Source organism: Protopterus annectens, chromosome 10.part0, assembly GCF_019279795.1.
Source record: "Protopterus annectens isolate FY-2018-M chromosome 10.part0, PAN1.0, whole genome shotgun sequence".
Lineage (NCBI taxonomy): Eukaryota > Metazoa > Chordata > Ceratodontiformes > Protopteridae > Protopterus > Protopterus annectens.
This window is the reverse complement of record NC_056744.1, coordinates 1,442,622,648-1,442,650,412: the sequence shown is the minus strand read 5'-3', so window position 1 is coordinate 1,442,650,412 and position 27,765 is coordinate 1,442,622,648. Positions and strand designations below refer to the sequence as shown.

At 38.0% G+C, this 27,765-nt stretch overlaps 1 protein-coding gene across 1 annotated transcript in view; it reads right to left on the bottom strand.

Moving 5' to 3' along the window:
• Nucleotides 1-27,765, bottom strand: part of LOC122814297 — a 780,122-nt gene that overhangs the window by 627,300 nt on the left and 125,057 nt on the right. The window contains exons 15-20 of the mRNA XM_044086885.1: nucleotides 25,984-26,244; nucleotides 17,592-17,852; nucleotides 15,285-15,542; nucleotides 13,616-13,876; nucleotides 2,640-2,897; nucleotides 2,065-2,325 (exon numbers count right to left, since the gene is read on the bottom strand). Of these exons, the coding sequence (XP_043942820.1) occupies nucleotides 2,065-2,325; nucleotides 2,640-2,897; nucleotides 13,616-13,876; nucleotides 15,285-15,542; nucleotides 17,592-17,852; nucleotides 25,984-26,244 (1,560 nt within the window). The remainder of the gene's footprint in view (nucleotides 1-2,064; nucleotides 2,326-2,639; nucleotides 2,898-13,615; nucleotides 13,877-15,284; nucleotides 15,543-17,591; nucleotides 17,853-25,983; nucleotides 26,245-27,765) is intronic.

The window sequence follows — 27,765 nt, the reverse complement described above, 5'->3', positions numbered from 1 at the left end:
ACAAGTATTTTCTCTAGTGCAGCTACTCCTTTGGGGTAGGAATGTGAATTTTGTTTTTACTGCTGGGAATCTGTTGCCTATACCAGGCCAGGTTCATGATGTATGTATACACTGTGACTTAAACTATGCAACAGGAGCCTAATATTCAGCCAGGCCGATTGGATTTAACAAGGGTGTCTTTTTCCGCCAGTCTGTTGAGGCAGCTTAGGATTCATCGCTAGGAATGTAGGTGATATGAGGGACACACATCTCAACTGTCCTGATTTTTGCAGAATGTCCAGATTTGTTTCTTCAAAAATTGAGATTTTCTAGCAAAACACTGGCAAATCACTGAGGACTGAAGTCAGAAAATAATGACAGAAATTGATTTTTAGACTTCATATCCTTTATAAAATGCATATAAATGCAAAACCTATTATTCAATCAGCTTTCTAAGTTTGTAAGAACAATATTTAAAATTTGTCCCTATTTTTTGTCCTTTGTACCTTCACTATTTATGGCTTTGTCCAGATTTTTTGCTGTAAGAGGTTGAGATGTATGGTGAGGGATATTGCAGCACATTACAATCACTATTTTTAAGTAGTTTTCTTACAACTACAATAGATTGTATAGCAGTAGTCTGCACAGATTGGTCTAGTTTATCCCTTCATTCTGTATAGCATAGCATAACATGTTTCTGGGTGATTACAGTAACTATAGTAGACTATTTCATTTCTACAAATTGCAAAAATAAACTAGTTTTGGTGAAGGTTTTGTTAATTATCTCTTCCTCAGGGTTAATACAGTCAGTTGCAGACTGATTACTTTAAACTGCCAAAGAATGACAACTTCAGTCATTTTAGCCAGTGTTTTGGTAAAATCTTGCTACAAAGAAAGTCAGTGGACACATATCTTATTAATAGATATGGAAGTTAGAAATACAAAGTAATTAAACCTTTTAATTATGAAGCATGATTATTTCACTCTCTTCTTGACTTAAAAAATACCTTTTGGGGTTCATGGTTTGTTAGTTGCATGATAAGTCTACATACTGTTGTAATTGGTTATTAATGTGTTTCATTCTGTTGTAATTGGTTATTGATGTGTTTCATACTGTTGTAATTGGTTATTAATGTGTTTCATACTGTTGTAATTGGTTATTAATGTGTTTCATACTGTTGTAATTGGTTATTAATGTGTTTCATACTGTTGTAATTGGTTATTAATGCATTTCATACTGTTGTAATTGGGTATTAATGTGTTTCATACTGTTGTAATTGGTTATTAATGTGTTTTATACTGTTGTAATTGGTTATTAATGTGTTTCATACTGTTGTAATTGGTTATTGATGTGTTTCATACTGTTGTAATTGGTTATTAATGTGTTTCATACTGTTGTAATTGGTTACTAATGTGTTTCATACTGCTGTACCTAGTTATTAATGTATTCACACTGTTGTATTCACCTTTATTACTAAACCTGCCATGTGCTCCCAGTCATAGGTTGAAAGGATCCATATATATATATATAAACCCACCCTGCCCCGTTACCAAATGTAGAAATAAATGTAGAAAAGCATTTCAGCTTCTGGGCACAAGTATCTGGCATAACATAGATCACACTAAAGTACAGCAATGTTTAGCTTTTACTACAAGAATCAGGTATGAACCCTAGTTTGAATAATCACAGCAAAGGCCATAATCAAGTCATGCTGATCGCATAAACATGGTAAAATTAATGGATTTATATTACCCTGCATTTTGTGATAAATATCAGGAGTGGCTTTATTTAACCTTAAAGTCTATTGTTATTTAATAACAATAATGTTTACGTTTCTTTCATAAAATATATCTCATGGAGCAGATAAAAATTCTAATCTGAAATCTGGAATATAATTCAAAATTTGGACGTGAGAGATGTGGTGTCTCCTTTTATTACAAAACCAACTTTTTATTATAACGCAGCCCAGAACAGAGCATGTTAAGTTTCAAGGTAACATTTTCTTTGTACTTTTTTAGTGAGGTTAAATCAGATAGTCAGAACATTTTAAATATTCCTAACAAATATAAAATTAATCAGATTACCAGATTTGATTGTGATCGCTGGACTTTGTGACCCATTGGTTTTGTCAAGTATCGCCATTAATGTAATGTTATACTCTTCTCCACACTGTAGGTCTATCAAATAGCAGAAAGTATCCACTGAACTGCATGACAGGATGTCACCTTCGCTGCCTTCTCCTACTACAAGATACGAAGTGGCTCCGTAAGTCTTGTTCCAGGATATTAACACAGTATTGTTTTCATAGAATGGGATCACTGTAATTCCATCTGGGACACAAGGTACTAAACAAAAGTAAAATGGTGCTGTAAGTCACTGAAATGCATATTAGGATTCAAAAAGTCAGGTAACATCTTAAATGTATGTTTAGCAGGATTTACTAATGCAGTTAAAAGGTAGAAGTAGACTGTCTAAACATTAGTGTTTCCAGACTATTCTGTGTGCAGCATAATAATTTTAAAAATAATATAATATGCCTGTCAACAAGAAAAGGTAAGCAATTATTATTAAATTAAATCAGTAAGGAGCTGATCCAAAGCAAAGTCATGTTAAAAGCCAGTATGTGCTAAACACAGTTCACTGGTAACTAGTCTTGTACCTGTTTCTGCTGAGATGCTGGAGCTCTGTGCACTGTTGCAACCATCTCCCAACGCAGTCACAATTATACTGTATGTTGTTCCACAAGGCAGACTGGTGATGTCATAAGCATTAGTTGTGGCATTGTATGAGGTCACCACTCCATCACTGCCTGCTATAGTCAGTATGTAAGAGATGGCTCCAGGACTGGGACCCCATGATACACTGATGTCATTAGTATATTGAAGAAGAGCCATTACATTCTTAGGAGGGCAGGGCTCTAGAATAAATAAAATGCCTTTTGTTTAATATGATTCCACAAACATGCACTTAAAAAAATCCTACTTCTATGCCCAAAATGTGTATGCACCATTTATACCGTTGTGTAGTACTTCAGATTATACACTTCGCTAGTAAAGTTCCACAGTACTGACTGATAGCAAGTTAAAAATCTTCTCATGTTCACACAAGCCAGTTATTCTTACTGCATTTTTTTACTAATGTGATCACCATTCAGTGTTTCTTGTCTGCATGACTTTCACTCACAGAAATCATACAGAATGTTAGGGTTAAAGAATCCATCACCAGCCCAAACATTGATATGAATGATTTTCGCAATTTGGACTGTAACACCTTGTGTGTACTGGATGTACTTCCAGAGCCCCAAAGTTGCAGATATTTTTCAAGCCTGGCTCAAAAGGCACACACCCACACCTCTGGATCCAACTAAAATCTATAGATATTACTGACAATATTCAGGCAAGCACTCTAGAGTGGAGTACCCTCAGAATTGGACTTCAGGCTACCCTTTGGTTCCATTGTATGTCCTTTAGTGTGTGACTCTAACTAGCTATAGCTGACTGGTGTTGTTAAACTCTTTATGGCAACTCTTAGTGTACTTGTAAATAAGGGTACTTGAGACATACACGCCTATCTAGAAGCTAATGCATTAAAAAGGGGGATGGGAATTATCCAAACCTCAATGAATGGAAAAGGAGATCATGGAGCTTGGGGAGTTTATTTATTTTATTTATTACCTTTTTTTACTGGGGGAGTCTGACTGGGCAGCAAGTTCTCTTTTCAGTGGAGGTCAGAGAAGAAAATCTCCAAATAGCATATAATTACAAATGTAAATTTAGACAATATACAGAAATACAGTACATGTACAGAAATTATTCGGTACATAGTGTAGCAATTTGCAGAGATACTGAGATACATAATCAAATGTACAGAGCATTTGATAGGAGTATTTGTAACATCAAGATTTAACTTTGAACTAGATAAAAAGTGGCAAGTAGAATTTGATAGGTTGAGAAGGTTACAGGTAGTATAATAGTGAAAATGGAGGAATTCATTTAAGAACAAGAAAACTTCAGTAGTTGGAGAGACTTAGAGTGCTTAGGGGTGTAGATATTGAGATAATGGTTAAGAAGCCTGAGGATGGTGGTGAAGGATTAAAGGGTGCTGACTGAAATGGATATCAAGTCTAGAGGAGACTGGAGAGGCTGGTGGGGAGAGTATGAGAGCTAGAGATGGCTGGGGTGAAGTAGCGAAGCAAGAAAAGGGCAAAGTGAGATTGGACAGAAGGGGAAACAGGAGGCCAGGAGGTAGGTCAGAGCTGGAAATAACATGGGTGACACAGGAAGCAGATGGGAGAGACATCGGCACAAAGTGCCAAAAGATTACAGACAAATAGAGAAGATAATGATTTAAAGAGAGGAGATAGGGAGGCAGTCAAGAAAGAGATGACAAAAATAGAAAGCCTAAGTGGAAAGAAGCCAGATAAATGGCAGTGACAAGTGAAGAAGGAGAGGCAATGCTGGAGATTACTATGAACAAATCAACCCCATAGTGAGAGAAGAAAGTAAGCAGGCAGAGGCACTTAGTCACATGGAAGGAACAAAGGATGAAGGGGACGCACAAAAGTACTGCCAACTAAAGACGGATCAACCAGAGGAAGAGATGAAGGAGGCTGGGTAAGAACAAGAATATGAGGAGTGGGCTGAGGGGACTAAAATGAGGGGGAAACAGGATTGGACAGCAGTAGGAAATGCTTGAAGGAAAGGTACAGGAGGAATGGGAAAGAGGTTACATACAGTACAGAAGAAATGCAATTAGGACAAAGAAGGGGCTTTGATTATTGGGGATTCATTTGTGGAGGGTATTAAGGTTCTTGTTAAGAGAGAGAGAGAGACAAGGCCAAATTAAACATGAGGGTTAGACTTAAACATGAGAAAGATTGAATACAGATAGGCAAGGGGGTCATGTTCTGGTGCAGGTTGACACTCATGGCCTATCAGATGAGTTCACTGAGATAGCAGTGAGCAGGGGATGGAGGTGGCAGAGATAAACCAGGTGATATTGATAGAGATTAACATTTTGAAAATATTCCTTTGTAAAAGATACAAACTTATCAAGGAAAGTGAGAACTCAGAGTGAAATGACTGGCTGTATTAGCCGACTGAGACAGGGGCTTAAAACTAAGAGGAGGATGGATGGGTGAAGACCTGGCTCAGAGTCCAGCTTTATGTCACTGATAGGCTCCGCTTTACCCCAAAGAATACAGTGATGTACAGAGGTGGGTTGGAAAGGTACATTTTGGTGATTAGACCTTTAAAATAACTGGAGTGTTACAGAAGATGGTCAGGTACTCAGGCATTAGGCAGAAGGAAAACTCAGACATCAGAACATAGCAGAATAATAAATATAAAAGAGTTGGAATATGACTGAGCAATATTACTATGCAATACATGGAGACAGAGTAAGAGGTAGGGGAGCTGAAAGCACTGATGCAGGATGAGATAGTGAACATTGCTGGTGCTGTTGTGTCAGAAACACAGGCTAGTGACAACAGAGGGTGGGTCATGGAGGTGCCCAGGTATATTTTTGCAGAGTGTAAAAAAAAGGAGATCTGGAGGAGGAGAAGTAGCATAAAGGAGGGCAACAGATTTGAAGTCAGAGAGGAAGAAGATAGTCATTCCAAGAAGAAGGTAAGGATGCAAGCAGAGACTGGACAATAGGCAAGCACCTTGAAAGTTAAGACAAAAAATGGGAGGGTAGTAAATCAGTGGGGCATGTTCGCCCCAGGCATGACAAGAGAGAAAGGTCAAAGACTTAGGGAGAATACTGAAGTGGAGAAGGTCGAATAATTATGTTTCTGAGGGATCTGTCTGAGACATTTCTTTCTCCAGAAAAGAGAGTGAATGAGAGGTGACCATGAAAGTTAAGCTAGATGATGTGGTACTCTACCAGAAAGGATGGTATTCTAGATATGGTTTGAGCTATGAAGATGAGTTAGTGGTCTTGAGACAAACGAGGGAATAAACAAACTATGACAGGGGTTATAGATGACATTCACAAGACTACAGACAAGGATTTGAGGAGGAAGTAAAATCAGAGAAAGAGGAGACTGCCAATGTCATTGCTTAGGTATGTGAAATCAGTGATGAGGGAAAAGGACAGCACAGACAAGAACTGAATGGAAATGAGTAGTAAGCTGGGGAAGCACAGTACAGGGAGGCAGCCACAAAAGCAACAGATGAGGTAATGGCAGAAATGTGTGTGCCAAATGGCAATTAGCAGACAGCGTCAAGAAGGGTGCAGTGACTTTTTAGATATGTAGTAGAATAGAGCATGGGAGGAATTGTACTGGTCTGCACAGATTAGTCAACAGCAGAGAAGATGTAAGAGGGGAAATTAAGTCAGGGTCATGATTTCTGAAGAAAAATGCCTTGGGCCCATTTTAACCTATGTTGCATGGAAGAGTTTGTATTTAACCACACTATATCTGCTATCTTGTTGTACAAGTCACAGGTTATGCATTTGTCCCCAGCTTATTTTCCCTATCATGTTTGTCTTTCTGAGTTGAAAAAAAGCTGACAAGGAAAGGAGGGGCATACACTGGTGTCAACATCTGCTGCTTACTTCCCTTTAATGCACACGGTGAAGACAGTAGATGAAGGTATGCAGAATGATGCAGTGAAAGGGCCAGGGTTAGGGAAAGGAAGGCAAGCTATAGAAATGGCTTCTAAGTAATGCAAGGATCTGATGAATAGAGCACAATTCCTTCAAGCAGTACTCGTGAAAAGGGAATGGATGCAGCAGTGGATGCAAAGACATAAACAGACTGGAAATACAGGATGCAGACAACATATGGAGTTATCATACTTCCTGGGAGAAAAAGGACTGGAAGAAAGGAAAATCCATGATATGAGGCAGAATCACATCCATTTTTTTTGTGGAAGAATAAGAAAAGGGTGCTGACATATGAGTTGTATTTACTTTGGTTGATGAAGGAAGCTGCCATATAGACAACCAGCATGGCTGATATATTCCTGCAGTCGTTTCTTATATGAGGCCTATGCTTTCTGCTACCATGGTAACTTTTTTTCTCTCTGTATATGTATCAATAAATAAAGTACCACAGGATAAGTGTTAACTATGTCAGCTGACATTCTTTGGGCAGCTTCAAAAGATGTAGGTTATAATGGTCTGTTCTTATGGTCTGTGGATGACTAATTGATGAATTACCGTGCCATCCAGGAGGACCTGAAGATAAGTTTCTGGTTCTGAGATTTAGTAGACACTTTAATATGTCAGGAACAAAATGAGTGTGTCAGAAAGAGAGTGAAAAACATTTCAGATTTGAATTTGACAGACAAAAATCAGAGAGGTTTTGATGAGCATCTGTTTCGAGACATCGTCCATTCTGTTTTTGGTTCACTATGACAGGGATGGCAAGACAAGAATCACAAAGAATCTCATAAATAAAGAACTTGATGGTACAGAAGGTCCACATGTTGCATTTAGACTGCTGTATTCCTTTCTAATTGATAAGCTGCAGATGTTACTTAACCTGCAACCTATATTTTGGCAGTAATAATTGGATTATTCATGCCCTAAATATTCTTAAATTTAATCACTATTTATGAACATACTGCTTATTCAGTTGACGTAATAGACCACAAAGAGGATGATTAAAATAAGGCACAAATGCTGATCTGGAATTGGCTGGAGGGCTGAGCTGGTCAGCAGACAATGATGGACTTTGGGGAGGTTAAACATGTATTAAGTGATATTATATCAGAAATCTATAAGGATTAGGAAGACAGAGGAAGAGAAAGAGACCCTTTTGGCTCACAAAGTAAGCAATAAAGTTATTTAACAGAGGTGTAGCTAAGATGGGGAGAAGGAGTAAGCTGCCCTGGCCACAAGGTACTAGGGGGCACAATGTTATGGGACTGCAGTACTAACATTTTAAAATTCATGTTAATATAGCATTTGTGGTGATAAGTGAAGCAGTGCTGGATCAATTTGTGTGTGGCAATTTAGAAAAAGCAAACCATTTGTAGCAAGTAATTTGCTGCAGTTTTGTTTTTTGGCTCCTCACCTTTTTGAGTTGAGGGTACTGCCAGGTAACCTAGTTCATCATTTAATACCAATGAGGTGGCATTTGACAAAGAGAAGATGGAAAAAGGTGATTGCATTAGCTAGGAAGGATTGTTAAGAAAGTTAAGGTGACACAGAGAGATGATTCATTTTGTAGCCATGAATGGTACCCGTATATCAGGGGATGGGAACAGTAAATCAAGGAAACATAAGGAACTAGATGAGGTATTGGCTGTATTACTAATCAGATTGTTCAACCTGCAAATCAAAACAAGTCTCACACCTGTGGACTGGACATTAGCCAGTGAGGTGATGCTATTTAAGAATGGGCTAAAGTAAAGCCCATTTGTCTAAAGCTGTGTGCTTGACATTTTTTGTTGATACACAGATAGAAGGAATGATTAGGTGGCCCACTTGAGGCTAGTAATTTAGTCATAAAGTGGAATGGCTTTGTAGAGGTTCATATTGATAAACTATCCTCATATAGATCTAGCTGAATGGTAGGTATTATTCACAGAATGGCCACTAGAGGAAAAGCAATATTCATAAATGCCAGCTGGTACCCAGGTGCCAGTGGTGTTTGTCCTTGAACCTGTGCTGGTCACCATCCTCATATGTGGTGTCTCTAGTCAGCTAATGAGCAGCAGCAACAATCTATTCATGGATGGCATGAATGTGGGAGTTAGGTGCAGGACAGAAGACAGTCTCATCTGGAACACTTAAACAGATTCGCTACTCAGTCAGATAAAATCCCAGACTAAAGTCACACTTTGGTGGACAATAACAGTACCGTCAGTTGTTAGCAAGAAAGCAGCAGTAAAGGACACTGGCCCAATTCTTCACAAATATAAACAATGTCACTTGGACCCAAGTCCAAGCCATAAACCAATTTGCTCTTCCTGTTCTAATTTATGGTTTTGGCTGATCGACTGGCCCCAAAAGGTATTGGGTCAGTTGGACAGGAAAACAAGAAAAATGCTTCATGTTTATTAAATGATATATAAAAATCAATGTATACCAAGATTATATATTCCTCATTCTGAATGAGGTATGGGCCTCCTCAAAATTGATTACATATATAGATCTGCAATCATAGGAATGCATACAAATCTGTTGACCTCATCAGATCCAGACATAATGAAAGTTTGGAAAAATGAAAAGAACAAGTCTAAGATGACTTCCCTTCTTGGTTTAGCAAAAGCATATTGTCAAGGGAATGGAAACCAAACCAGAAGTAGACAAAAATCAGGCAGCAACGGTATGTGCCAAAAAAACAAAAGAAAGAATATAAGAAGGATCAGGTGAGAAGGCAAGAGATGTGGAAAAGGTATAAATATAGTTGGCAGTATAGAAAATTCCTGGAATAATCTCATGTTGATTAGGATCTGATACAGGAATGGTTAAGGAGAGGTGAATTTAAGCCAAAAGATAAAAGGTTAATATTGGACCAGGATATTGGACCACATACATGGTTTACAGAGTCCATTGAGCATGTGGGAGAAACAAGCAAATGTAGATTCTGTAAAGCAGAACTATAAATAGTCGCATATCTTGTTGCTGAGTGTGATACATTAATGGCAAAGGCCCTGTATACTGAAAGGCATAATAATATGGCAAGACTGCTGAATTGGGGATTGTGCAAACATTACAATACTGAAGTAGCTAAGAAGCACTGGAAGCATTAGCCACAAACCATTGTAGAAAATGATGACGTTTATATCACATGGGATTATCCATAAACAACAGTTCAAAAAAGCATTTGCAAGAAAACCAGATATAGTGGTCCATGAAAAGAAGACAAACGTAGCACTGATCACTGAAATTGCTACACCTAGTGATTATAGTGTCTTATGTAGAGAGAGACACAAAGTCATAAAATATCAGGATTTGCAGGCAGAAACAATGGGCAATGTGGCAGTGTGAAAGGAGGATACCCAGACAGTTTCAATAGCAGTAGGAGGAACGGGTCTCATAAAAAAGAATTTACAGTCTTATTTAGATATGTTACTGATACATGTAAGTCTGTATGAATTTCAAGAGTCAGTTCTGTACACATTGAGGTGCTGTGAAGAGCACTTTTTGGCAAACATCAAAGACTGAAACAATACTAATTTCACAAACTTTACTCATACTTTGACTTAGGAATGGGGTTCATTCCAGTCATGGTATTAGTAACCCAAAAAGACTTGGATAAATTAAACCAAGAGAAAGGAGGGAGTGGTGATGTGGAACAAGATGATGAGGAGTACAGCCACAGTCATCGAATACAAGCAGGCTGCAATGGCTCGAATCAACTATAGGTCATTGGCAGGGCCATATTAGTAGCATATTAATACGACAGAGGCAATACAGACAATAAATGGCATTGAACTGGATTAGGAAATCTGACAAAAGCTTCTGGAGGGGCAGGAGGTATGGGGTGTGGTAAGATTTAGGACAGAATTGCTACATGTGGCTGTTACAATCACGAGTCAAACATTCCTCATTGGTTTTTGCTTGTTTATGGCAGTCAAATTTCAAGTACAAAAAATGTAAACTAAATCATTTTAAATCACATGTGAAGATTATAGGACTAATAAGAGGGTAATTTACAATAAACAAAGCAATTAATTCTACACAAATCCATATGTTGAAAAGTGTATGTGTCTGGAATTTTTTACAGGATTGCCAAGTGGCTACCAGGGATATCTCAGTTTAAAATGGACTCAGCAGCTGAATGAGAGGATGAAGAAGGATTGGTTCAGCCATATTCTATTTTTAATTTTATTAAATTAATAAATTATAAAATAGTTAATATTACATTTTATTTTAACTTATTTTCATTTTAAGTTTTTCTCCCCCAAATAAATAACTGATGCTAAAATTGTGGACTGAAACTAAATGCCAAAAAATACATTACTGTATCCTTTGGGAAGTTATCTACTCCAGGAAACTACCACATTGACAATACACCCCTAACAATTGACCTAGTTATTTGGGATTTGGGAACTTATGTGGACAGTGACCTAATGTTTGAACAACATGCTTCCGTTGTTGTAAGAAAGTCATTCTACATCACACAGCTTATAAACAATGGGATTGTATCTAGATTTAAGCATGTCATTGTTTTCCTTTACTCGGCCCTCGTTAGCCCAATCATTGAGTATAATGCCCCCTTAGGTGGCAAGTATCTGTCCAGACACCTGCAACAACTAGAGTGCGCACACTGATATCAAAAGGATACAAGGTCTAAACAACATATCCTACATGGATCAACTCAACGCCCTGCCACTGTACACTGTACTTAGTATCCCACAGACTGCTAATTGGTGTCATGCGTCTGGCATACAAGACATCCTCCGACCCATTATTGATGGATTAACTGCACATCAGCAAGTCAAATGTCATCAGAAATACACAGTCTAGGGATCTCTAAATCTCTTCTGCAACATCAACAAAACAGTTTGGAGGAGCAGGTATATTTATTTATTTATTTATTTATTTTTTCCAGTTTGATTACCGGGGAAGTCCACTGGGCCTAAATGACCCATTTTCAGTGGAGGCCTGGGGAGAAAAGCTCCAGGATGAATTATACAGTTAATATACAAGTGATACAAAAGTATAAAAGATAACATTATGTAGAACAGTTACAAATTAACACATTTGGGGTCATGCATATTTAACAAAGTTCATTGAGAGTGAAGTTGAGGGTTATACAGTTTCATCTGAGGAAACACCTCTTATGTATTAGGTTTGGAAACAATGTACATATGAGCATTTATAAAAAAAGAAATAGTGGATACACTTTACTTACACACATTTAAAATGGGATGCTATTTACAATAACTATCTATATCTCACAGAGGATACTGCTGCTATGGAACAGATGGTGACAATTAGCTGCACATGCACCACCCTTGTGGAAAAGGGAAGAGGGTACTATAATCATATACTGTGGTTCCCAAGGTAACAGTGTAAGCTAAATGAAGTGTCACTGACAAGCGTGAGCACAATATGCAGACCATTTGGAATGAACCAAGCAGTGATGTCTGCTGAATGTTGAAGAAGTAGGCATGATCATGTCAGGGGGAAAAACATGACAGGCAGTGGAAGGTTAAGACGTAAAGTCATTTGTTGTCTGTTAGCTCTTCCCAGAGCAGGAATCATTAAGGACATTTTACACAGGTATATAACAACACACTAGTCACCGCATGGAGCAAAATATCTGGTCTGAAAATATGTATACATAGGGTGCACGATGTAGGGTCATAACTTTTAATGTCTCATTATTCAAAACATTCAAACTGCTAGCAATGGCCTTAAAAAAATCATACAACAGGACCCAAAGGAGGAACACCTAATTGTTTTTCAGTATGGAAGATCTTCAGAGACTGGATCCTGTACAGTTAATGATAAGGAATTTCTGTACTGGCATATTTCATTTATTTAATAATGTATATCCACTTTGACCATGTCTGTTTTTATGAAGAAAATTAGTAAATCTAACAGCATCAAAGGTAAATCAGAGGGCAAAAATCACAGTGCTGTGCCTAAATCATATCATTTGAGTGGTATATCTATCTATCTATATATATATATATATATATATATATATATATATATATATATATATATAGGAACACTACTAAATCTCAAACTTTTGAAATTTCGAATTCAAAATCTCGAGACCATGTAGCCAAAACCCCACATTACTGAAAGACCAGAAGCGTGAAATTCAAAATCCCAATGTTAAGGGATTTTGAGTTAGCACTTCTGGTGTTGCGGTTCAGGTAAGTATCTGTGTATAAATGTGTTTGTGAGGGGCTTTAGTGTGTGTAAGTGTGTGTTGTGACTGTGGTGTATGTATGTATGTGTGTGTGTGTGTGTGTGTGTGTGTGTGTGTGTGTGTGTGTGTGTGTGTGTGTGTGTGTGTGAGGGGCTGTAATGTGTGGGTGTGAGTTTGCCTTGTGTGTATGTTTGTGCAATCTCGGAGTTAGAATATTAAAGTAGGGGGGTGTGGGGGGCACAGCCCCGCACATGGGGGGTGCAGGGGGGCGAAGCCCCATGCTTATCTTTAGTGTAGGGTGGTTTGTTTGGTTATGGGGGGAAGGCTGTGTATATGTTTGTGTGTGTGCTGTATATATGTAGTACTTTCACGATTTTGAATTTCGCGCTTTTAACATTTCAGTAATGTAGGGTTTAGGGATTATAGTCTCGGTATTTTGGGCTTCGGGATTGTGTACTTTCGGGATTCAGTAGTGAATCCATATATATATATATATATATATATATATATATATATATATACATATATAGTTGCAGTGGAAAGTCTCGGACATTGTAGAACGTATACATATCGATGGACCTGGATTAGCTGTCCAAGCATCAATGCTATCAGTAGTGAAGACAATTAATGATAATTTATATTAACACTGACACACAAAAAACATGTAGCTTATGAGTATTTCACCTTTCTTTTTTGTCTTGAATATAATAAAATAAGATTATGGAGTACATTTTTTAAGTTACCACAGATTCTGCTGGCGAAAACCTCTGAAGTTTTTCAAAAGGTCCAAGAATGCGTTTTTCAGGCCCTGCCCAATCATGCAACTTAATCAAGACCTTACTCACCTGTCTGAACTGTTAGAGATGTACTTGGATTGCTGCTGCATGTGGCTTTTGTAGCTGTAACAGATACTTCATAAGTCTTTCCACAAGCAATTTGTGTAATTTCACATGCAGTGTTGTTTGTATGGCAGGAAGCAGTCTGGGTGCCATCTATTTCTACTGCTGCAGTATATGATTCAGCTCCAGTAACGTTACTCCATGCAACAAACACACTTTGAGTGGAACAATTCAGATCAGCAGAAGTAATACTGGGAATGCAGGGAACTGGAGAGAAAGAAGCAAAAAATGTGTGACTACAGTCTGCCATTGTACACGTAACTGTAAGTACATCATAACTATTTATCCTACTTTACAAGTATGTCTAGCCCTTGTAGGTCTCATTGTACAATGCATGAAGAAATAGTGACACAACATGTCATTTCTTGTAATGCATACTATAAGCCAGGATAGTTTTGAAACCTCCTTTTAATTTGACCCAGACAAAAACAGGCACTTATGACATAAATTACAAATTAACTTAAAACAGAAAGTAGAAAATGCATATATTAGATGATTTAAAAGAAAACGTAGAATATACATACATCAGCTGAAATGATCTAAGCACTGAGGACCATGATCTTATTTGAAAATGTTGATGTTTATCTCAGCTAATGCATTGCGAGGACACTCATTTTGAAGGCCTTAATTTGTCAATGATGGCTGTTCTTAACAGAATACTTCCTGTTTATCAATATTCAGAATTGCAGCTAGACATTCTGTTTGCTTTCTTCTGCTGAACAGGCATTATCCACAATGAGGTGTTCTACAAGGGTCTATATCAGCTTATAGAAAGCTGATAAGAGCAAACTCTCTTTGATCAAACCCAAAACATCGAACAACCAAAATAATGAAGGCACGGAACAGCTAGTTTTTTTCCCAGGGAAAAAAAATCGCTGTTCCGCAAAAAAAAAAAAAAACCAAAGGAAAACACACCATAAAATGAGGAGGGGAACAAATAGCTGTACATTCACAATTATTTTTTTCTCCTAAGAAAAAGGTAATAATGAATATTTCTGCTGCTCAGGTACACAGTGGCTACCTTTTTAGCAGCTGAACAGTGGTGCACAATGGATTTCCTGTGTGCATATTTTCCACCCTATGCCCCAGCCTGCATTATGAATCCCAAAGCAGAAAGAGAGAAGAAACCAAGGGCAACTTCCTGAATCACCACTGCATGGTAGCTATGAAAGTTATGGTACCAGAAACTCTGACCCATGCTCATAAAGGCTGTCTGGTTCATGCAGTTAACTTTAAGAACATTTAAGTTAATGGATGACAGTGCTTCACTTAAAGAAGCGGTTCATCAAACCTGAACAAGCATGTAACTTTAAAAAATTGCTTATAAGGATTGTCTTGTCTTATTTCGATATGATGAATTGCAGTCAATAAAATAAAATAACTACGATAATGTCTTAATATCATGCAAGGAAAGGAAAAAAAATGGAGCAAGTACTAACATTTCCTTGCAACTGAAGAATTTCAGAAATATACAGCCAATCCACTATACAACGTACAACAGAAGGATGTTATTAGTTCTTTCACTTGAGTGGTTTTATCTGTCATATAACTTCCTTATCTGTTGATGTGTATAGAAGAATAAAATGACAATAGCAGTTCAGCTTACAAAGCTTACCAGTCTGTATTAAAGAAATTGCACCAGTTGAACTCTCGCATGATCCTCCCAGAACACTGACGGAAACAGCATATGTCTGACTACAATGCAGGCCATTAATGGAACAGGTGTTGTGGATGGTTTCACACCTGGTCTCGTCGTACTTTCCTGTGAGAACTGCAGCATATGAAAGCGCTCCTTCAGCGCCATTCCATGACACGGTGACTCCATTCGTTCCACAGTCAAGGACAGCAACTACATTTGATGCAACGCAGGGAACTAAACACACAAGATTTAAAGATTTAACAAAAAAAAAATATTTTATTATTATCATTTTTTAAAAATATCTCATTGAGTCTTGTTTTTCAAATTCAGTTTGTTGTTTTCAGTTTTGTTGGGAAAAAAATCAAAGAAGAAACTAAATAACATTTGAAGAAAGAAGTTAGATATGCTACCAGTAAGAGTGTTAAAGGAAATGGCACTAGTGTCAGGTGAAACTTGGCAAAACTATATACCTTTTCATTAGTAAGCGATGGCGATACTGCAGAGTCAGACCTGGCGATGATGGTTTCCTTCTACACCAGTGAGTACAGGAAGGAACCAAGCCATCATAGGCCTCTTAGTCTGAGTTCTATTCCAGGGATCCATAGAAAGAATTCTGGATAGCAGGAGTTCCTGAATGCTAATGCCCGTTGTTGGAAGAAAGCATGGCTTAAACCAGTGGTGGCCATTTATATTACTGAGTCGCTACTAGGTACACAAGAGGATTTAAATGGATTTGGTGTTGCTGTACAGTAGCACAGATTTTGACACTGTTCCTTCTATGATGTTTGCAGTAAAAAATTAAAGGTCTTGGGATCATAATGAGGAGCGGACTAAGGATTAGCTTTCTAGCATTAAATAGATGGTACTTATTAGATGGGATTCGTCAGCAGAAAAGTCAATAAGCAGTGAAATGCAATGAGATTTCATGTTAAGAACATTCTGGTGAAGCATACATGTATCAGATTACTCACTGGTCTAAAGAGCAATATGTTCTTATGTGCTGATAATATTAAGAAATATCTGAGCAGCGCTCACATACAGGAGGTAACTGACTAGAAGGTCCAGGTTAGCTTGCAGTGGCTAAGATTTATTGGAAGAATGTTTAGTTATTTACTTTAGAGAAAGAAAGCTACAGAAAACATACAGTTTTGGAAGAATAATCTTAAGCAGGGCAGATGAGATGAAATATCATGCAATTTAAGGTGAAAAATCAATAACAATGGCCAATGTGATATTGAGTTATATAGTTTGATTGGTGGATTGCAGGTTTGCTGGGGTCATCATTCTATGTTACAAGGTACCATTAGTTCGTTAAAGTCCTGCATAGAGCTGTGGAGGTCATACAGATGAAGGTCAGTTACAGTAGTAGAAAATATATAATTGAATGTTCCCGTAAAAGTGAGTACTACAGAGACACTGCGGTATAAGCAGATGCTTAGAAAATACTGCACATAAACATTACAAAAAAAGGGTAGAAAAGGGAATATAATATAGACACACTGTATTGTTTGGTGACATTTAGGATTAATGGACATGAAGAATAGGCACAACTTTGACAAGAAGAGACCATGGAGGACCATGGGTAGCAGATGGAAGGAGACTTATTTCAAGTGAGACTCAAGAAGATATTACTCCAAACAAAGGGTTGTAAGGTTATGAAATGTGTTGTCTGAAAAAGTGGCAGAGTAAAAGTTATCTGAGATGTGCAAAGCAAGGATGAATGGGGAAAAGGCATGTGAGTAACAGCTGTGTGGGGGAATTGCTGCAACCCTTGAATCAAGATGAGAAAAGTGGGGAGAAGATAGGGGGGCAGGAAGAATAGGGTGGAGCAGCTGTGATTGTGAATAATGGCTGTGTGGAGGATAGCTCTGACACTTGAATCAAGATGAGGGAAGGGGGGGAGGATAGGCGGCAGGAAGAATAAAGTATAGCAGCTGTGATTGTGAGTAATGGCTGTGTGGGGAATAGCTCCAACACTTGAATCAAGATGAGATAAGTGGGGGAGGATGGAATAGAGGCTGATGAGTTAAGTGGGCAGGAAGAATAAGGTAAAGCAACAGTGATGAAAATAGCTGAACTACTGACCGACTGGACAGTTACCATGAAAAAGAGTCACTAACATTTTCATAAGGCCTGTACTTTTTATAAACTATTTCTTCACTACTTTGTATTCATTTTTAAAGCAATATTTCTTTATACTATGGAATTAAGTATTCCACTAACAAATAAGAAGAGTTACAAACATTTTAGGAGCTTTTTTGTTTTGTTTTGAGAAACCGTTACCTGATTCAGATACAGCTGCGATACTCTGGCTGCTGTTGCAGTTTTCATCGTAGGCAGTTACAGTAAAGCTATAGGTCTGTCCACACAGAAGATCTCTTAGGCTGCAGGTTGTATCTGTTGTGTTGCATAATGTTGAGTGCCCACGAGAACCTAGAGCATTTGTTATATAATACATGGCACCAGGGCTGCTCTTCCAGGACACAACAACAATGCCAGTTGGGCAGTTCACCTTTGATATGACATTTTGTGGAACACATGGAGCTGAAATTAAAAGCATGATTGAAAATGATGCAAAAAAACATTCATGGAATTTTGCATCAAATCTAACATAGTAATGTAGAAACAGCAGTAATAAGGCTAAATGCAATAACTGTTGATTTACTAACAATATATACAGTCAAGACTTACCCATTATCAAAAGAAACCCATCAAAAATACAGAGAATTTATACCATGATGTATGACAAAATTTTAATATTACAGCACAGTTCAGTAACTCATAGCTTTCCTCTGTTGCATTCATACCAAGTCTCCAGGCCTCTCTTGCCTGTGTCTCTGGTCTTACTCCAATCTTCCTTCTGGCGGCATATTATATCTGTTTTTTGCCAAATTCTTGCCTAGGTATTAGGCTCCAACCTGTATAATTCTCTTAGAAGATACCCCTGCCCAGGAATCAGGCTCCTAGCTGTAGAGTTTCTTTGGACCAGGACCCTGCCTGGAATCATCTGTTATTTTTCTACTTTGAGACACAAAATTTCTTCATCGTCCATTCTCTTTTTATATAAAAATTAGTATTATCTGGCTAAATGACAAGACATCTATATGTAGATATATATACGCACACACACACACACACACACACACACACACACACACACACACACACACACACACACACACACACACACACACAGGCACACATGCACACACACGCACAGGCACACATGCACACACACACACACACACACACACACACACACACACACACACACACACACACACACACACACACAGACATAGACACACACACATGCACACACCGCACACACACACACACACACACACACACACACACACACACACACACACACACACACACATAAACGCACACCTTGGCTTGCACACCTACACACAATTTTAAATGATTATCAATTCACCAGCAGCATGCCACTGTGATGTGGGACAAAACCTGTGCACCAACCTAAGTAGACACAAGCAGAAAGGACATGCTTCCTGAGAAATGAAATGGAAGACCAAGGGTTGAGGTCATAGTATTAAGCATTCTGACACTGGTCTGCCTGTTTGTTTATTAGCTACTCTGTTATTTTCAAAATATATTGCATTTTCTGTTGACCTCATGGCTTGGAATGGACAGATAAAGTTCTGCTAGGACAAGTTCACATACTTGCTTACCCAAACACACACACACAAACAAACACACACATATTCCCAACACAGAAAATGGTGCATGTTCCCTTAATGTGTATAGGTTAAAAGCTATACCTCCACAGTAAAAACCCAGGATTCAGGGTCTTACGTTATTGGTTAAGGGAATCTGACCAACGATGCAGTGAGTTTAATTACTTTATTTTGGAACTAACTGAAATGGTTTTAAATAATAATGTTTTATATTTTAATGAGAGTGTTATTTGTGATTGGATGATATAGTGACATTTGTACACATAAATACAAATGTATTTATGGAGTACATGGAGGTGGTTTATGTATACAATCAATCTATTTTTTTTTGCCATAGACCAATATGTAGAGGTAGTTCTTGGATGATAGCTGGATAATTTGGAAAGGTGACCATGCCACTCTTTTAGAGTTCTATATTTATTCCAATGAGAACAAGTTTAGTATACAGTAAACAACTAAAACAACTAAAACAGAATTGTATAGTATCAGTTACTTGGACTTCATGGTCATCTAGACATTGGATGGCTCCCCTCCATTCTACAATTTACAGAAAAACATTTTCCAAAAACATCCTTTATACCACAATAGGTATCATCTCAAACATATGACAAGGAATATCTCTGAATGGCGATTTGTCAGGGCTAGACCAATTTGTGATACAACAGAGGAGTATGTTAATGCATCAGATAATCTGGTCCATAGATTTACACACAGCGGTTATCCTATTGCTGAAGACACAAAGCTCTATGACGAGGATGTAAATCTGCATAGAGCGCAGGTGTTAAAATATGAAGATAAAACTGATCGGTTCTGCTGTTTTGTGTGACGCAGGTACCAGATGTGTGATGCAACTGTTACACTGTTAATCATTAGTGCTATTACTTAATGCAGTCCAAGTATCAAACTTGTGAAGCAGGTACTGCACTACTGCTATCTGGTGCTGCTTGGTTCAGCTAATGCACCGAACATGTGATGTAGCTGCAGCATTACTGCACTGCAGTTTTGTTCAGTACGGTCAACACTAAACCTGTCATGCAGTGCTCCTCTAAAGTGCCGTCATATGTGTTCCATGCAACAAACCTGTGATGCAGGTGCTATGTCATCATTATATTGTGCTGCTTGCTATAGCCCATGCACAACATAATGTAAGGGTGCTGCACTGTGATGCACACACTATAGATAATGCTTCTGTTACCTCTATATAAGTCAGACCCTGTTTCACTCATATCATTTTCGAAATATTAGGATTTCACTGCCCATGATCATCGTCCGTGCATTCTTACCCTTGCCTGCCACCTTGACTGCACTGACTCATGCTCCTTTTAGACTGAATCTGTACTACATACAAGCTTGTATATGTATGTACTTATACATATGTGTAGCTCATGGCAGTATTATACATGCATGATGCACTGAATTCTCTAGTTGAGCTTGCATGGCATCCTGCTTTGCTATCATCCCTCTTCATGGCTTCTTCACCTTCACAGCATTGTCTTTTTTCCTCTTCCATTTTCTAAGGTATATATAACTACATATGTCTTTTCTCACTGATACTTTATGTTATCACACTAATGCATGTACACACACATCCATATTGTCAAACGGACGCAAATGCATTTATTTATTTATTTATATTTGTTTACAGGGGTAATGCACTGGTATCAATGGCCAATTGTGGCACAGCCCAGGTAAGTAAGCTCAGTTAAGAATTTATTTATTTATCTTTGTTGACCACCAAGAAAGTCCAACTGGGATAAATACCATTTTTTTCAGCAGAGGCCCAGGGAGAAAAGCTCCAATATTCACATACATAGATAATATTTGGGATAGTTGCATTTTCCACAGTATATGTAATATTTAGAGCTTGGTTACATATACATTTATGGATGCATAATTAGCTGTAACAGATGATTAAATGCTAAACTTACAATCTGTGACTACAGTAAGAATAGAAAATAAGAGATAGCCTGTGCATTTGCATAAGGTTGCATCAGACAGAAGTACAAAGATAAGAAAGTGAAGAAAAATATTGACATTAAAAAGAAGTGGTACAATGAAGGAGAATGAACATTAAGTAGGAGTAGGTAGTAAATATAATATGAACAGTGAAATGTAGTAGACAAAAGGCAATGTGGAATAATCACCATATGGGAATTTAGTACAGACTATCATTTTTTTCAGATTTATTGATGTTTGTATTTTCTTCAGGATCAGAAATTATCCAGATGTAGGCCAGAAGCTTAGTCAAGTGCCTTACAGATGCTGTTTTAGCAGTCTTTCAAAGCATTTGTTGTATAATATAAGCTTATGTCTAATGGGATGGAGTTCCACAGTTTTGAGACACAGTAACAGTGGAGTGAGTTTCCATTCCTGAAAGAGTTTTTGAGTTAGTTGCAGCTAGGAGAAATTTATTATTGCAGTGTAGTGTTCTGTTGTTGCTGTATGGCGGTAATATGCTTTCTAGAGAGGGCCAACTATCCGTTTGTGGGCAGTGGTGACTTGAGATTAGGTTAAATACTTTGGGAGTTCTAGCCAAGTAAGGTACTTTAGGGCTGTACAGTGGTGGGTTTTATGAGATAAATATGCATCACATCTTGTGATTTTATTATGACATGCATCAAGTTTGAACGTTTATTTATGTTTATTTATTTATTTGTAGTTTGTTTGCCAGGATGGTCCATCGGGCCACGAGGAGCTCAATGGAGTCCTGGGGAGAAAAGCTCCAAAAATACAAATGCTACAAGTTACAAGATTACAAACATATAAGAATTACAAAACATGAGAGAATTTAAAAATACAAAGTTACAAAGTTGAAAAATGTTGGCATTTGGAGGAGCAAAAATTAATACAATATAGTAAAAAATTCTTTACAGCAAAATACGTGAGGGTATTGTTAAGATTAGTGAAGATCAGTAAAGCATACGCTAGAGATGGGAGTAATTAGGTTGCTGCTATGTATTTTCTTGGGGGTACTGTAAAAAACTAATTTGCTCTATTTAGGGAGACTATTTGTTTGTGTATATTTTTGATAGTTTGGAGAATATGCTGTTGTACTTGGGTTTATCATCTATGAGTACTCCAAGTAATTTGGCTTCTGTTATGGGTTCGACTTATGTATTGTCAGATGAGGCAATATGGAAATTATGTTTTTGAGTATTAAATTATTTTGGTATAAAGAGCATTAGTTTAGTTTTTTTTTGGCATTTAGGAGTAGGTCTGGAGAGCCTAGCCAAGATTTGACAAATGAGAAAGACACTTGGGTGATTTCTTACAGGATCTGCAGTACTGGAGCAGAGCAGATGAGGGATGCATCATCTGCATACTGAACTGCATTTGCTTTTTTTGTGGTGGTATGGAGTTTGTTTACAAATATATTAAACAGAAGTGGGCCCAGTATTAATCATTGTGGGGCTCCAACTGTGACAGGTACAAAAGAGGAGAAGTCTTGATTTCTTTTTACTGATTGTTGTCTATCTGTAAAATAGCTATAAGCCAGGTGAGAGATGCTTTATTTAGAGCTAGGATGAGAGTTTACTGTAAAGGTTTTTGATGGAGAACTGTGTCATAGGCCTTAGACAGATCCAAGAAGAGTGCTGATACTAAGCTGCCGTAATTTCTATTCTGTTTGATAGCATTGGTAAAGCTAGTAAGCGCAGTAGTTGTGCTTTAACTGGGATAGAAACTGTGTTGGGACATGGAGAGAAGATTGTTTTGGGTAAGATATGAGGAGATGGGAGCACCTACATTTTTCTAATATTTTTGACAGTCGTGATAAAATAGCTATGGGGCTGTAGTTGGAGAGATCAGTTGAATTCCCACCTTTATGGACTGGAATTATGAAAGATTCCTTCCAGATGGCTGAGACATGGTTTTCTGTTATGGACTGGTTATTTAGTATAGATACAAGGTAGGCTAGAGCTTCAGAAGCAAGCTTTAGGTATTCTGTTGATAGATTGTCTACTGCTAATGTAGTTGGATTGAGTTTTTATATGTATTTTACGTGGTGTGAGCTGGGACTGTTTGGAAAGAGACGGATATAGTATTGTTATTAGATGAGGTTGGGGCAGTGAGGGTTGTGGGATAGCTTTGTTTAGAAAGAGAGAGTACTGAGTTTATAAAGTGGGAATTGAACTGGGTGGCTATATTGTCTGGGTTGCTGCTGTTTTTTTTGTGTGGGAGTAGTTGTTTGGCCAGGGTGTAGTAGATTATTTACAGAGGGCCAAAATAGCTTAGGATTGTTTTGGTGTGTTGACTGAAGGTTGGTGAAACAGGATTTTTTTTCATTGCTTAATAACTTTTTTGCAAGGTTTATCGAGTGCCTAAAGTGCTGGTAGTTGGATTGGGATTTGTTTTGGGACCATATTTCCATGCTTTGTCTCTCTGAAGAAGTATTTGCCTGGTGTCTTTTGTTAACAAGGTGGTAGGATTTGACCTGACTCTCTTAGTTCTGAATGATGCATGGCCATCGAGGAGGTCTGGGAAAGTATTATTGAAGTGTGTTACAGCATCATCTGGTGGTATGGTCTTTAGGATATTCCAGTTGTAGAGTTTGATTGTGGACATGAAGTCACTTGAATTAAAGTATTTTATATTGCAGACCTGTTTGTATATGTTGGGATGGTTTCTAACAGCATAGGTTAGTAGGTGGTCACTGATACTGTCAGCAAGGCAGCCAGATGAATTTATGCTATTTTGTTTGTTTGTAAGAATCCAGTCTTAGATGGATTCCTTGTTTGTGTGTTTATGTATCCTGGTTGTATGTTTTACTATTTGTGAGAAACCAAATAGATTCATTGATGGGGTGTTTGTGTCTTTAGGGTCCCAGTTTATGTTAAGGTCACCAATTATAATGGTTTCATGGGGTATATTGTTATATAGCCAGTGCAGAAGTTGTGTTACTCTTTTGTCCTAGTGGTATTTAAAGCCCGGTGATGCAGATGGCTTTTCTGTTGTTAAGTCTGTGATGTGCTGAGGTATTTGGCATTGTTAAATTTGAGTAAAAAGAAATGAACAAAACATATGTACAGATACAAGGATTACACGGACATGATAAAAACATATACATATTTAGAGATGCAAGAATATGCTACAGCATTTAGTTCAAGAAGCAGTTTATAATGTCAAAACATGGCTGGAAAAATGGAATTATGTTTTCTAGAGCTTTATGGATAAGATGTAGCCATAATGAACAAGATGGCTTATGCTACAGGAATGGCAACATATCATTATATGGAGAGCTAAGAAGACATAGGAGGGTATGAATAGCTGTAGGAAGGGATACCATGGGGAGAAGAACATACATATTTTATATATATAGATATAGATATATATATATGGATGTAGATCCAAAATATTGAATGGCAATTGATCGAACACAACTGGTTGACCTACAGCCTATCCAACACAAAAAAAGAAAAAAGAAAAATATTTTTTGCAAGGGGAAATCCCCCTCTACTGCACAACCTCTACTAATTTTACACACACACACACACACACACACACACACACACACACACACACACACACACACACACACACACACACATATCAAATACACCAATTCTGAGCTCACACTCCAGTGTGGAAAGGGCTAATTCACCGATCCCCATTGTACTGTAGTCCAGCACAGGAAGAAAAAGCAGGTATGTTCGATCAATTTATTTTTCGATTGGCTATGACAGCTTTTTTTTTTTTTTTTTTTTACAATTCATACAGTTGCCATTTCATAGTGTAGAGTAGCACAGACACAGACTTGACCCCCTTGCCACAGCCATTTTGTCACTCATTTCCAAGTTTTGTTTGCTTTCTAGATGGTAGTCTTATCTCTGTATCATTAGGCTGGTGAATTTTTTTTGTGTTGAATAAGTCACGTTCTGGAGTGACACACCATCATTATATAAAATCACATCAATATGGGCTTTGAAGCTATTTCCATAAAGCATGGTTCTCTGTGGACATCGCCAGTAGGCCTTATTATAGTTGTTGGCATACTCTGCATCAACCACAAGGAGGGGAACACAGCCAGAAGCCCTGATTCTTACTAGGGAAGACAATAGTAATTTGACCACTCAGTCATGCCTCTCATTGACCAATCTTCCAACACCCATGTCACTATTTATACTCAGGTGTACTTCAAAAGATTGACTTACCACATCATCGAATCCCAGTTCATCTAGGTGACATCGCCGAATCTGCACAACATTGAACACCCAGAATAGCAAAAACTAATCCTGGAAAAAGAACCACTTACCCAACAGAACAAAAAAAAAAAAATCAACTGAAGCAAATCAAACCCACCGATGTGGGGGGGGGGTGTGAAGCCCCCACACTCCCCTAACTAAATATACTGACTCCGAGATCATACTACAGAGGGGAAAGGGCAAAGTTCACCATGGTGGCCAAGTGATTCTTTTTCCAGGGTTAGTTTTCCCTGTTCTGTTTGTTCAATGTTGTGCAGATTCTGTGATGCCGTCTCATTGAGGTGGGAATTTGATAATATGGTAAGTCATTCTTTTGAACTAGACCCTTCTATTTATGTGGATATCATTAATGAGATCCTTTCCTACTTGCCACTGCTTCCATACTTCTCCTAGTCAGCAGTGTCAAAACTGCAGCTGATCTGCTATACAGTACAGCTCACAAGTCCCACAAACCTGTAAAGTGTTATCATTGTGTATTGTAAAACAATGGGTATAAGCTGTTAGAGCTTTCTTTCATAGTTTCCCTAAACCTACTGAACATTAGACTGTAGATTTTGCCAGGGGAAATGATTACAATTGTCTGAAGACCATGAACAATGCCTATCGTGTGCTCCTGTTAACATGGTACATGCCCAGCATGATGTGCTACAGTAGTAATGTAATCGGCCAGAATGTATCATTTATGACACCATTACATCAACACAGTATCACTACTAAATAGATCATTTTTCATGCATAAGTTTTTGTCTTACAATATGAATGAAGTATGCCTACCTGTGTTAATCTGAGATATTGCATTTTGCAGGCTGGAGCATTTCTCATCAGATGCAGTCATGCTGATTGTATACATTTGTCCACAGTGTAGACCTCCTATTTCACATCTGGTATCTGCTGTGTTGCATGTTGCGATGTGTCCATCCTCTCCCACTGCTTCTGCTGTATAATATTTATCTCCTGCACTTCCTGACCAGGACAGCATTGCTATGTTACTGCCACAGTCCAGCTCTGCTTGCAAGTAATCTGGAACACAGGGTGCTAAGCAACAAAGAAAAAAAAATTAAGAGAGCAGGTTTCAAATTCTCCATGATCACGCAATGCTTCACACAATAAGGAAGGAATACATGTTTGTTTATGGCATAGATGGACAAACAAAGATCTGAGAGGCAGAAAGCTAAAATGGAACTATGTAGTGCTTGGTATCTCTGAAGAACACCATTAAACTGTCATTTATGTCCAAAATTTCATTGGTAGATCCTAGCAGGTCAGTGACTAAGACCCTAGCTAATTGATCCCTTAGGTAAACAAAGTTAGCAGTGTTCTCCTTCATTGTCCCAGTGGGCCATGCATGAGATGAGGATAATTTATTGCTACCCATCCAGTTATTGCATTTTATTTTGAATTAGGCTAGGGTACTGTTTTGTTTGACATACAGGGGAAGCATACTCCAAACGTGGGCAATGTGTTGAATTTGGAAAATATCCTAACAATTAATCTTATTTTTTGTTGGTGTAGCTCAAGGTCCCTGGTGTGTGTCTGAGAAGCTGTTTGTTCTGTGGAAGTACAGGAGGTAATAGCATTTAACATGGTGTCTTTCATGGCATGTAAGGCAAGGAAAAGTCACCAGAGAGAAGTCAGTAGGACACAGAGTACAAGGAAAGGGCTGGTAGTCACCCTAGTAAGTGAGTGAGTGTCTTGAGGCCTACAATCATTTTTGTCATAAATTTCTATGGTCTCTCATGCTGATTAATACACTTGGACAGATGCATGCCCAAGGGGACATAATATCTGATTACTGGTCTAATGAGAGATAAACATACAGGGAATAAAATTCAATCTACAGGAGATGCCGTTGGAGATTAGGCCAGATAAAAGAATTTTCAAACTAGGGTCTGATGAAGGTCTAAGTATGGAATGAAAGTGCTTACCAGTTATTTATTCAGCAGTTGTGCATTTTACATTTTTACATTTGAAGTTCATTAAATCTTTAGCCATTTTAGTCATTCTTTTTTTATTTTTTTGTTGCTGCTTGATTTAGTGTGTTTTGGGGCTTTTGAAGTGAATTTTCAAACTATCATGGAGACTTGGTGGTTAAATAACAGTGAATTATCAACACAGATGCCCAGGAGGCCCATGACTTTATCAGGTTGGAGGGTTATGTCATTTATATCATAGTTGGTGGAGGAGTTTCATTTCTGCAATAGAAATACACTATTTCTTAATATGTTATTTGAGGCTATTGCCTTTGTGCCAAGTATTGATGTGGTATAGCCCTTCCATGAGTAACTAGATTTCAGTGTGCAAACAAATAATTACTCCCAGTTTGCAATCATCAGCAAACTACAATAGCTACAATCCCAGGAAACTGGACTGGATATCAGCAAAATAAATTCGATGCAGCTAAACTCCACCTCAAACTTACTGACAGCAAACAATAGAAACAGAAAGCAAAGCACAAGCTAAAAGGCAAACCACAACTCCAGGGTGAAACATTCTCAAGTCATTTATTCTGGTACCTCGGCCTTTCGCCTTCAAGGTGAAAAGCCGAGGTACCAGAAT